This window comes from Myxine glutinosa, chromosome 7, assembly GCF_964187855.1.
Source record: "Myxine glutinosa chromosome 7, kmMyxGlut1.1, whole genome shotgun sequence".
NCBI lineage: Eukaryota > Metazoa > Chordata > Myxini > Myxiniformes > Myxinidae > Myxine > Myxine glutinosa.
In genome coordinates this window covers 44,927,350-44,939,325 of record NC_136267.1, presented here as the reverse complement: position 1 = coordinate 44,939,325, position 11,976 = coordinate 44,927,350, and the positions used below count along the sequence as shown (strand labels likewise).

At 44.3% G+C, this 11,976-nt stretch overlaps 1 protein-coding gene across 2 annotated transcripts in view; it reads right to left on the bottom strand.

The window, feature by feature from the left end:
• The window catches only part of LOC137431191 (CD9 antigen), a 61,910-nt gene that overhangs the window by 22,979 nt on the left and 26,955 nt on the right, over nt 1-11,976 (bottom strand). For both annotated transcript variants that reach the window (XM_068122219.2, XM_068122220.2), the window contains exon 4: nt 1,830-1,904. In XM_068122219.2, coding sequence (XP_067978320.1) covers nt 1,830-1,904 — 75 coding nt within the window. The remainder of the gene's footprint in view (nt 1-1,829; nt 1,905-11,976) is intronic.

Sequence of the window (11,976 nt, the reverse complement as noted above, 5' to 3'; positions counted from 1 at the left end):
CTCTTCCGAATCCAAGCGTTCTCCGAACATTTTCCTACATGCCTCCTGCGCCTTTGCTACCTCTTTCTTTGCAGCCTTCCTGGCTGCCTTATAACTTTCATGCTCTGCTGTTTCTGCTCCCGTACCCTTCGCCTTCTGCCACTCTTTGAACTTCTTCCTCTTCTCGTCAATCCTCTTTCCAACCTCAACATCCCACCACCATGTTTCCGAGTGCCTCGGTGGTCCTTTATCCATCCACATACCTCACCAACGGCTCCCAACAGACTAGCTTTCATTGACATCCAACCACTTTCAAGCTCAACCACATCATCCTCTACCCTACTCAGCCTCTCTTTTAATGCCTCCCTTACTGTCACCTCTTTCAACCTCCACACCTTCATTCTCGGTTGGTACTTCACCCGCCGAGCTCTCCTCGCACCTTTCACCCTTATGTCGCAGACAACCAAGTGGTGCTGTGAAACAGCCTCCTCCCCCGGGATCACCTTTGTGTCCCGAAGGTGCCCCCTATCTCGCCGACGCACCATCAGGTAGTCAACGGTTGTCGTCGACCCACCTGACGTGTATGTAACAAGCTTATTGTCCTCTTTCTGGAACTGAGTATTACAAATGAGAGACACAGAGAGACACACACTAATGGAGGTGGTTACTTTAAGATCTGGGAGGACTCCGTTCCACCTCCTGAAACCCGCAAATGGGGACAACAACGAAACAACAACAACAACCAAACAACAACAACAACAACAACAACAACACCAACACACACACACACACACACCAACACACACACACACACACACACACACACACACACACACACACACACACACACACACACACACACACACACACACACACACACACACACCATAAAAACAAAAAAATTAAACTTCAGTGCTCAGTGCATGTAGACATGTATCAAATGTAGGTCCTACCTCCTTTAGGCATATAATTGAAAAGTGAATTACTTTGCCGTTGTGTAGACTGGAATCCAAGTGCTAAAACAGCCATTGCCATGTAGATTCTGACTCCCAAAGCAGGCATGCTCAAATGGTACATACATATTTGGACACAGACTTGTGTGTGCAACATCCATTTGGTTGACATTCTTCACGCACGACCTCCGCCCCTTAGGACAGATATCTGCAATGGCAAACTCAGATATCTGTTATTTCAATCTTAGGTATTTGTTAAGCCATTTGTCTGTCTGCTGGATAGCCTTTTGAAGAGGGAGGCGTGGCACAAGGGTGGACATATGCTTATGCTATTCAGCCCTTCAGCATGCTGTTGAGCATCCACTCCTACCCACATCCCATTGGCCTGACAAAGTGTCTCCTCTGAAGTATTATCGTAATTGCCCTTTAACAGAGGCTGTGCAGGATGTGCTGCCCACCCATGTCGCAAACACATCAGTCGATGTCGAAACTTGCATGTTAATTTCCTGTTTTTACAACCTTTTGACTGTTTATGGTGATATAGGCAAGGTGTTCGCATGTACACATATTTGTATCACCACAACAACTAAATGGTGATTACCGCACGTGCACATATGCAAGTGAAAACAAACACTCACAGACAGAATAAATAAATATTGAGGCAAAGCCAAACAACAAAATAGGACTCTATTAATTTGAAACAACAAGGAAAAAGCAGACAGTCTCAGTTGACATTTTATTTGTGATCCACAAATTTCCTCAGGCCTATGTTGCAAATAGACTTGGATGCATGATACAAGAGGTCGGCGTCGAAGACTCTTGATGAATGCAATATCGGTAAATTAAAATAGAAGAGGAAAAAGAGAAAAGTGATCGAGTTAATGCAGTTATACTCACGTCCTCCATTTGCAAGAAGATCCACAGAGCAGCAGAAACTTCAGCAGCAAACAGTATCAGAAGGAGGAAGAAAAACTGTGGGCATACAAGAGTGGAACATTAAACTTGTGATTCCTGAAGATGATACAAGGTGGTAATACATGCTCAAAGCTTGCACATCATTCACTTTTCAATTATGCTTAGACCGGGTTGTCTTATTACTCCGCACATGCAGGCACTCGGAGGAGTAAAGCAATTGCTTCAGTCTGTCTATCAGTCTATGATCGAGGAACTACTTCATTCCATTCAATTTATATATTTTTTCTGAACACTATAGAACAAAAATCAGTTCCAAACACCTGCAATTTAACAGTACTTTGACTCTGAAGTTGGCAAAATTGTACGTAAGCCATCTGAGTCAATCAAATTATGTGCTCATGCTCTCTTATAATCGATATTTAATCGGCGATATATCCATGCTCTCCTCTATCGGCGGAAGAATATTAATATTCATGCAAAATGGCGGCACAATTTTTTTTTAATTTTTTTTTTTGTATACAAGATCGAGGCTCGTGAAAGAGCGAACATTAATCACACAAAAAGACAAACCGACACATAAAACATATAACATCGGGAGCGGTAGAGAAGATGGGGAGAGAGGGGGAAGGACACAAACACAACATTTGAGAGCAGGGACCGAGAGACATGGAGACATCGAGAGATCTGAGAGAGGGCGAGGGCTTTGGGGGGGGGGGGGGGGGGCATGGGAAGGGAGCGGTGGGAGAGCTATAAAACATATGGACACTGCCAGGACTTCCAGGAAAGAAGTTGGAATTTCAAACAAGGTGGATCTGGGGTGAATTAGCGGGGGTAGAAAAGATCAAGGTTTTGGATGGGGGAAGATAAGAGATGGTGGTGAACAGCGGTTTTAAAGACCTGGAGGGAGGAGTGGGATTGAAGGGAGTGAGGGAGTTTGTTCCAGAGGCGGGAGAAAAGAGAAATGAAAGAGTGAAGGTGAGCAGAGAGCCGAGATTTCGGCAGTTTAACCATCAGAGGGTTGCTGGCAGATCTTGTGCGACCTGTAGGAATATTTGGGGGACAGAGCACAGAGAGAGCTGGGGGTGCAAGGCCGGAGAGGAGTCGATAGAAGACAGAAAGACCACCTACCTGCCTGCGGTGAGTGAGTGAAAGGCCCTCAGAGATAGCTTCATCGCGGGAGATTCCAATAATTCTGAAAGCTTTGGTTTCAACAGCGTGAAGCCGAGCTAGGTGTGAGGCAGGAGCACCAGGAGCCCATAGGGGAGAACAGTATTCCATTGAGCTGCGGATGAAAGCCTTGTATGTGGTAAGGAGCTCAGGTGTGCCGAGGAAGGACTTCGCACGACGGAGAATGCCCAGTCGGCGACTGGCTCTGGAGGCCAGCTTGGAAATGTGGTTTTCCCAAGAAAGATCATGGCAGATATTGAGACCCAAAAGCTTGAGCGACAGAACTTCTTGGAGAGGATTGTTGAGAAAGTAGATGGGAGGGTTGTCCAGTCGATCTTTTCGGAGAGACATAGTAAGAGTGTGAGATTTGTCAGGATTGAAAGACATGTTCCACTTGTTTGACCAGTCTGTGATTTTGTTCAAGTCTTCAGAGAGTGAGGAGGCTGCAGACTGCCGATCTGAGGGAAGAGGAATGGAGCGGCAGAGAGTGGAGTCATCAGCAAAGAGATAGAGAGGATTTTCAAGAGAGTCAGAGAGATCATTGATGAAGACCAGAAAAAGCACGGGGCCCAGAACACTGCCTTGGGGAACTCCAGCCTGAACAGGAAGAGGAGATGAGAGAAACCCATTCAGGGCCACACGTTGACGACGACGACTAGAGAGGAAGTCCGCCAGCCATGCGTGGAGATTTCCATGGATACCAAAGGAGGAGAGTTTGGTGAGCAGAGCGGGGTGCCAGACCGTGTCGAAGGCACGTGATATGTCGAGGGAGACAGCTCTAATTTCCTGTTTGGCATTGAGGACCTCCATCCATTGTTGAGACAGCAGAAGCAGCATGTCCCAGAGTAGAGTGACCTGGTCTGAAACCAAATTGATGATCAGAGATCAAGCCATTGGAGAAGAGGAAAGATTTCATATCCGAAGCAATGATGGATTCCATGACTTTGCTGATAATTGGGAGAAGGCTGATTGGTCTGTAGTTGCTAGGATCTGTTTTTGCACCTTTTTTGTGCATAGCGGTGATGTTGGCTGATTTCCAAGCAGATGGCAGTTGACCTTGAGCAAAAGAGAGGGTGAAGAGAACAGAGAGAGGGTGAGATAGAGCGGCAGAGCAGGATTTTAGGACCCGTGGGCTGATGCCGTCGGGTCCAGTTGCAGAATCAGAGTCGAGGGTTGACAGAAACTTTTCCACCTTGTCAGGAGGAAAGGACACGGAGTCCAGGAGCAGCAGGGTACGACTGGGTATGGTGGGTACAGAGAGGGATGGGTTTGGGACACAAGATTTAGAGGCAAACACAGAGTTGAGGCATTCAGCTTTTTCACGTGCGGAGTCAGCTGTATAGCCGTTTGAGGTAAGGGAGGGGATGGAGGGGGAACAAACACCAGAAACGGATTTGACCAGACGCCACCAGGATTTGGAAGAGGGAGACAGATAAGAGAGTTCGGTCTTGAGAATGGAGAGATATTGTTTCCTGGCTCTCCTGAGGGTGGACACACACTTGTTTCGGGCTTTGTGAAAGGAAATCAGATTTCCTTCCGTTGGATTTGCTTTCCAGGAGACGAAGGCAAGTTGTTTCTGGGCAACACAACCTCACCACAAGATTCCGTGTACCATGGACGGGAGGAAGGGTATGACAACTGAAGACGAGATGGGATGGGATAAATCTGTGCATGAGAGAGAGCAATTTACTTTGGAAGAATTCCCAGGATGAGTTGATGTCAGAGGTGGTAGAGATGGGAGACCAGTCCAGATGATTGATGGCTGCTTGAAGACCGTGCCAGTTGGCCTGAGTGAAATGCCAGACTCGTCGACGCTGAGCAGGCTCCCTGAGGATGGTCAGAGAGATGTCCACTTTAACAAGGACATGATCAGATGATCCGATTGGAGCAGAAGAAGAGCAGCAGACATTTTCAGGGAAGTTAGTCATAACCAAGTCCAGAAGAGAAGATGTTCCGTTGACTGAGATCCGGGTCGGGAAATTGACAGATTGTGTCAGTCCCAGTGAGTCGCAGAAGTCCTTTGCTGAGGAGCCATGGCTGGTGAGAGAGGTACCCACACCCAGCCAACTGGCATGATGACAGTTGAAATCACCACATATGAGGAAGAGAGAGTTGGGATGAGTAGATAGAAGTTGGTCCATATTATCAGACAGCGAGATGTAGATGGAGTCATCACTGTTTGGTGGACGGTACAACACACATATGAACAAGAGGTGGGAGCGAAGGGGAAGCCGTAGCCAGAGGTATTCCTGGGGGTGAGGTGGAGAGAGTGCAGTGCAGGGCGAGTGAGGAAGAGAGTTTTTGATAAAGATAGCAACCCCACCTCCAGGACGAGGCTCAGGTCTATCATACCGGAGGAGGGAGTAGCCCGGGAGAGATACTAAGGAATCAGAGACATCATAAAGGAGGAAAGTTTCTGAGCAGATCACGTCTGGTTTGACAGAAGCAACCTGTATGGAGAGGTCAGTCAAGTTTGAACGAAGGCCCCGGATGTTTCAGGTCCATACCGTTAATGAAGAGGAAGGGGGAGCATCAGATACAGAACAGGGGGGAGGAGGGGTAGGGTAAGATGTGGAAGAGGTGGAAGAGGTAGGGAGAGCTGTTGAAGGTGTGTCAGAGATTTCAGAATAGCTCGGAGAAAGGGAAGGATGGGGCGGACAAAAGGTTTGATGGTGATTGGGTGAGGCACAATGAGGTGTTATTTGAGGAGGGGGAAGAGCGAGGCAGAAGGTTGGGGGAGATGGAGGTGAGAGTTGGAAGGGGGAAGAAGCGGGGAGGACGCTTTGAGGAGGGGGAGTGAGAGGGGGGAAATTGAGAAGCAATGAGGGTGGGGAGATTTGAAGGGGAGGGGTGAGGGGGGAGTTTGGGAGGGAAGGGACAAGGGGAGGGATTTGAAAGGGATGGGATATGGGGGAGATTTGGAGGGGAGGGGTGAGGGAGGAGTCTAGGAGGGGAGGGGCGAGGGGGCGTCTTGGCGGGGAGGGGTGAGGGGGTAGTTTAGGAGGGAGGGGGCAAGGGGGGAGATTTGAAAGGGATGGGTGATGGGGAAGATTTGGAGGGGAGGGGTGATGGGGAAGATTTGGAGGGGAGGGGTTATGGGGAAGATTTGGAGGGGAGGGGTGAGATTGGATTTTAGAAAGTGTACGATTTATGGGAAACGAACATTTATTGCAAAATGAGTTTCTTGTGACCTTCGAGTTAAAAATACGTTTAAGGACGCTGGATGGAGGATGGAGTGCAGGAGAGTTTAGGGAATGTAGAAAAAAGGCACTATAGGAGATGGATATTTTTTTGGGGATGAATTGATTTGGTGAGCAAGTCGAAAGCAGCCTTTTAAAGAAGAAGAAGAAAAAGGTGTTATAACATATGACGGAATACATAACTTGAGGGGAAAGTGTAAACATTGAAGGTTAATAACAGTGAAAACTATCTGGGGAAATGGGGGAGAAACACGTGGTCGAAGAACGAACGAACGAATAAGAATGAATAAACGAATGAGAACAGAGAAGGAAATGTTTTTTTTTTGGTTTTTTTTGAGTTGAGATTTACACAAGGAAGTAGGCTATGGGTGAAAAGCCTGGGAATACAGAGAACGAAAGTTATTGGATCACAAACGACGGACCGCTGAGAGAAAAACAAAGCCTCAAGGTTGTACAGTACACTGTACAAGGCCTCATGACACGACACGAATTAACACGATTTTCAATACAGGTATGAAAGATTTGCACCGAAAAATCTTCGTCGGGACACAATATACGTACAACACCATAAATAAATGCAGTTTTAACGAAAATACAAATGGGAACAATCACTTAACTTCGATTTCAAATCGTTCGCGACGCGGCAAAGGCCTTGCTCGCGACACGGCAAATAGACGATCAATTTATGAAAGATAAACACCGAGAAACAACCAAAGTTGCACACAATAACTTCACACACCGAAGGATAAATACAGTTTCGACAAAATACAATTGTGAACAGACTTAACTTCGAAAAACGTGAATGTAACGCCTGAAATCACTTCATCCAAAACTGCAACACTCCACCGATCTGGGATTTATGGCAGAGTGGCCAAACGGAAGCCTCTCCTCAGTGAAAGACACATTAAAGCCTGCTTGGAGTTTGTAAAAAAGCAACTAAAGGACTCTCAGACTGTGAGAAACAAGATTCTGTGGTCTGATGAAACCAAGATTGATCTGTTTGGCCTTCCGTCTGGCCACTCTGCCATGCCATAAAGCCCAGATCGGTGGGGTGTTGCAGTGATGGTTGTCCTTCTGGAAGTTTCTCCCATCTCCACACAGGATCTCTGGAGCTCAGCCAGAGTGACCATCGGGTTCTTGGTCACCTCTCTTACCAAGACCCTTCTCCCCCGCTTGCTCCCTTTGGCGGGGCGGCCAGCTCTAGGAAGAGTCCTGGTTGTTCCAAACTTCTTCCATTTAAGAATTATGGAGACCACTGTGCTCTTGGGAACCTTCAATACAGCAGAATTTTTTTTGTAGGCTTCCCCAGATCTGTGCCTCAACACAATCCTGTCTCTGAGCTCTGCAGGCAGTTCCTGCGACCTCATGGCTTGGTTTTTGGTCTGATATGCATTGTCAGCTGTGAGATCTTATATAGACAGGTGTGTGCCATTCCAAATCATGTCCAATCAATTGAATCTACCACAGGTGGACTCCAATCAAGGTGTAGAAACATCTCAAAGATGATCAAGAGAAATGGGAGGCACCTGAGCTAGATTTCAAGTGTCATAGCAAAGGGTCTGAATACTTATGTAAATGGGATATTTCCGTTTTTTCTTATTAATAAATTTGCAAAACTTTCTAAAATCCTGTTTTCTCTTTGTCAGTATGGGGTATTGAGTGTAGATTGATGAGGGAAAAAATGAATTTAAACGATTTCAGCATAAGGCTGCAGCATAACAAAATGTGAAAAAAGTGATGGGGTCTGAATACTTTCTGAATGCACTGTAAGTCATCCACTACTTTGAGATATCCTGCTATATGTGGTATTTTGCCCTATCGCTCAATGGCGAAGAATCACTTTAAAAAAATTTACGGATCCAAATCCGGATCTTCAAGAAAATCTAATAATTTCATCCTCATCACTCACTGTCATCACATACCCAACCTTTCCACAAAATTTCTGCCAAATCAATCCACAACTTTTTGAGATATCCTGTTCACAGAGAGACAGACAAACAGACATGGGTGAAAACATAACCTTTGCCCACCTTTGGTGGCAGAGGTAATCAGTTCATCTTTGTATTACGGTCCATACTTGTGCCAAGTTCGGTTGAAACCCGTTCAGTGGTTGAGCAAGTTGACAAGTTATTGCGGTAACAAAATGAATTTCTATTAAAGGGTACATTCCTTTTGACCTTTTGAACCCAAATTGTAATAATTTAATCTTTCTATTACAGTCTATACTTGTGCCCAGTTTGGATGAAATCCCTTCAGTGGGTCACACGTTATCAGGGTAACAAAAAATGATAATGGACAGATGGACGCACGCACAAACAGACATCCTGAAAACATAATGCCTCTGGCCTTCGGCTGCAGAGGCATTAAGAAAGTTATCCTGTAAGAGTCTCGGTAGATATATTTTCTGCTTTGGCCTGAAAGTTAATGAAACCACATTACTTAATAATTTTAGAGGGACTATGGCTATGGCCTGTTATCAGTGTGCATTTCCTTAAGTTAGCAGCATGAGTAAACGTGATTATCTTCAACAATCTGCAGGGTGATCTATAATTAACACTATATTTTAAATACATAAATATTCTGTTGTTTTTATAGGTAGAGCACTAATTTGCTTTTTTTGTTGTTTTGTTTCGAAGTTTGTTTATTGCAATTAATGATCCAAAAACGATTAAAATCCGTCATCGAAAGCTTATAACAACCGGTTCAGTCAAGGACATAAGAAGATCAGGAAGACATACCACAGGGAGATCACCGAAATACATTGACCGGGTATTAGACATATTCACGAGGAGTCCAAATAAATCAATCAGGCAAGTGTAGTACGGCAGATAGGTGAAATATTTGGTAGAATTGTGACTTTGATGATACAAGCACAAGAGTTGGCACACAGTTAGAGTATGCCCTAAGGAAGATATTTGGCTATAGGGCCACCGCAAATTTGTCCTGTGACAACAATGGCGGCCATTTTTCAAAAAAGGACCTGTCTGCCAAATTAGGTGAGGGAGAGTGGAATAAGTTATCGTGCAAATAATAATGGCAATAAACGAGCTTTCAAACACACACAAAATGTAACTAGAACAGTACTCAGTAGAGCGCATAGTCTCGCCGTGCACACTCAATGTGAACAAAAATACCATCGTTAACTGAACACGCTACTATTATGGCCCACATACCCGTACCATACATGTACTCAATTATGTCACATGCATTGCCATTCTCCTCGGCTTTATTGATTATTAATTGATTTTTACTTTATTGATACAACCTGGAAAGGCTGGAAAGGGTGGAAATGCGAATGGTTCGATGGATGTGCGGAGTATCGTTGAGAGAGAGGAAGACAAATGATGAATTGCGAAAGATGATGGGAATAGAGCCTGTGATTGATGCTGTGAAGAGGAACAGGTTGAGATGGTTTGGTCATGTATTGAGGAAGGATGAAAGTGACTGGTTGAGAAGAGTGATGGAAGTTAATGTAGAAGGAAGTAGAGGACGGGGAAGACCGAGAAAGACTTGGCTAAAGATGGTGGAAGAAGAAATGCGGGCAAGGGGGTTAACAAGGAGAGATGCAGAAAATAGGGCAAAATGGAGAAGATTGCCATGGGGACCGCAAGGCTAACCCCCGCTCCAGCAGGGAAAATGGCCTTAAAATGCATGTTGTTGTTGTTGTTGATACAACCAATTTTGTGCACTTTAAAGCTAAACTGCATCAATAAAGGTGAATTAAAAGAAATTCAAACTATATTCCCCATGGCAAGTCTATCGTATGTATGAAGTATCGCATCGATCCGTTTACACGGTTCTGGAGAAGAAGATTTTTGTTTTTATTTTCAATCCAATATGGCCACCAGACCACATGGCAGATGACATCATAAATTTAATTCTTCACTCACGTCGGGTCTTACTTAGATCACCAAATATATAAAGTTTCCGATTTTTTGGATAAGTATGTCGATTCAACCAATTATGGCTGGAATACCATTTCAGGAATGACGTCATTGTTATCACACTACGTAGTGTGTTCAAAAAGTATGCGACCTTTATTTTTCGTGCGTAAAAAAAAGAAGCTAGGGAGGCGTTGATTGGTGCACGTATGTAGGCGATCCTAATGCGCACGCGTGAATTTTTTCCCACCTGCAGAAGCTGTCATTCGACGGCAGACCGCCGATGAGTGAGGAAATGTAAGTGAGCGCCGTCGGATTTTCGTTTTTGACAAAATGACGGAAAAACTTGAACAACGCTACTGCATCAAATTTTGTGTAAAGCTTGGCGATGTTGGATGCTTCCATTGTGATGACTGCAACTTGGTTTCTGGGTCGTACCCATAAACCCAGGACTCATCGCCAGTGATCACTGTGTTGAGGAAGCTGGGATCGCTGTTCACAGTCTCCAGCATGTCCTGTGCGATCTCCAAACGGAGTTGCTCCTGCTCAATCGTTAGCAGCTTTGGTACGAACTTCGCTGAGATTCTCCTGACGCCCAAATCCTCCTTCATAATGGAATGAACGGTGTTGAATCTTGCGGATTGTTTCCACTTGGGAATCGCCAAGCTTTACACAAAATTTGATGCAGTAGCGTTGTTCAAGTTTTTCCGTCATTTTGTCAAAAACGAAAATCCGACGGCGCTCACTTACATTTCCTCACTCATCGGCGGTCTGCCGTCGAATGACAGCTTCTGCAGGTGGGAAAAAATTCACGCGTGCGCATTAGGATCGCCTACATACGTGCACCAATCAATGCCTCCCCAGCTTCTTTTTTTTTTACGCACGAAAAATAAAGGTCGGATACTTTTTGAACACAGTAGTATATACCCTATGGGGAGTTGATGACATGCCAAGTTTCAAATTGTTTCGTTGAACGCTTTGGGAGAAAAAGATGTCAATTTTTTTCCCTTTAATTCAATATGGCTGCCATACCATGTGACCTATGATGTCAGACTTATCAATTAAATATTCTCCATGGGGAGTCTCTCATATGTTTAAAGTTTTGCATAAATCAGACAAGCGGTTGCAGAGAGTTATTTTTAAGTGTGCGCGCGCAAACGCATGCACACGAACACGCACACACACCTCTTATAGTCATAGATAGGGAGTTCATTATTATAGATCACCCTCTCTGTATATTAATTTTGAACTTGATGTACAACTATATCAATGTCAGCCACGGGAGGGAGTTTCTCTGAAAGTGACAGTTCCGAAAATTCTTCAGAATCTGAACATTCAAAAGAGGATAAAGAAATATAGTAAGGGCATTTTATGAGATATTTCACAAATCTGTTAACTAAATTGTTACCAAAAAATTTCTTCACCAATATGTTTGTAAAGGTGTGTAATAACATGTGTTAAAATGTTGAAGTTCAACTCCCGTGGGAAACCCAGAAAAAAAGCTGTTGAATTCGGGTACCGAAAAATATTTTCGAGAATTTTTATTTTTTTAAATCGGCCCTTAAGTAACTTATGAGGGGTCAAATAAGGGTTTTTCATGATTCTGAGTTGATTGTTAACATTTATATTTTCACTTTTACATTTACACACAAAGTAGCTTTTATTTCACATACATATATAATACTCAAGAGTTATTTCTCATTCACAATGTCAGAAGTTTCAACAGTCATTGTCTATGTCTTCTTCAGACTCAACAACATCATGACTGCAGTTTCTGCATGTAATGCCATTATGTAATGCCAACATCATGTAATGTAATGTAATGCCATGTAATGCATTTTAGGACAACATCATGTAATGCCAACATCATGTAATGCCACC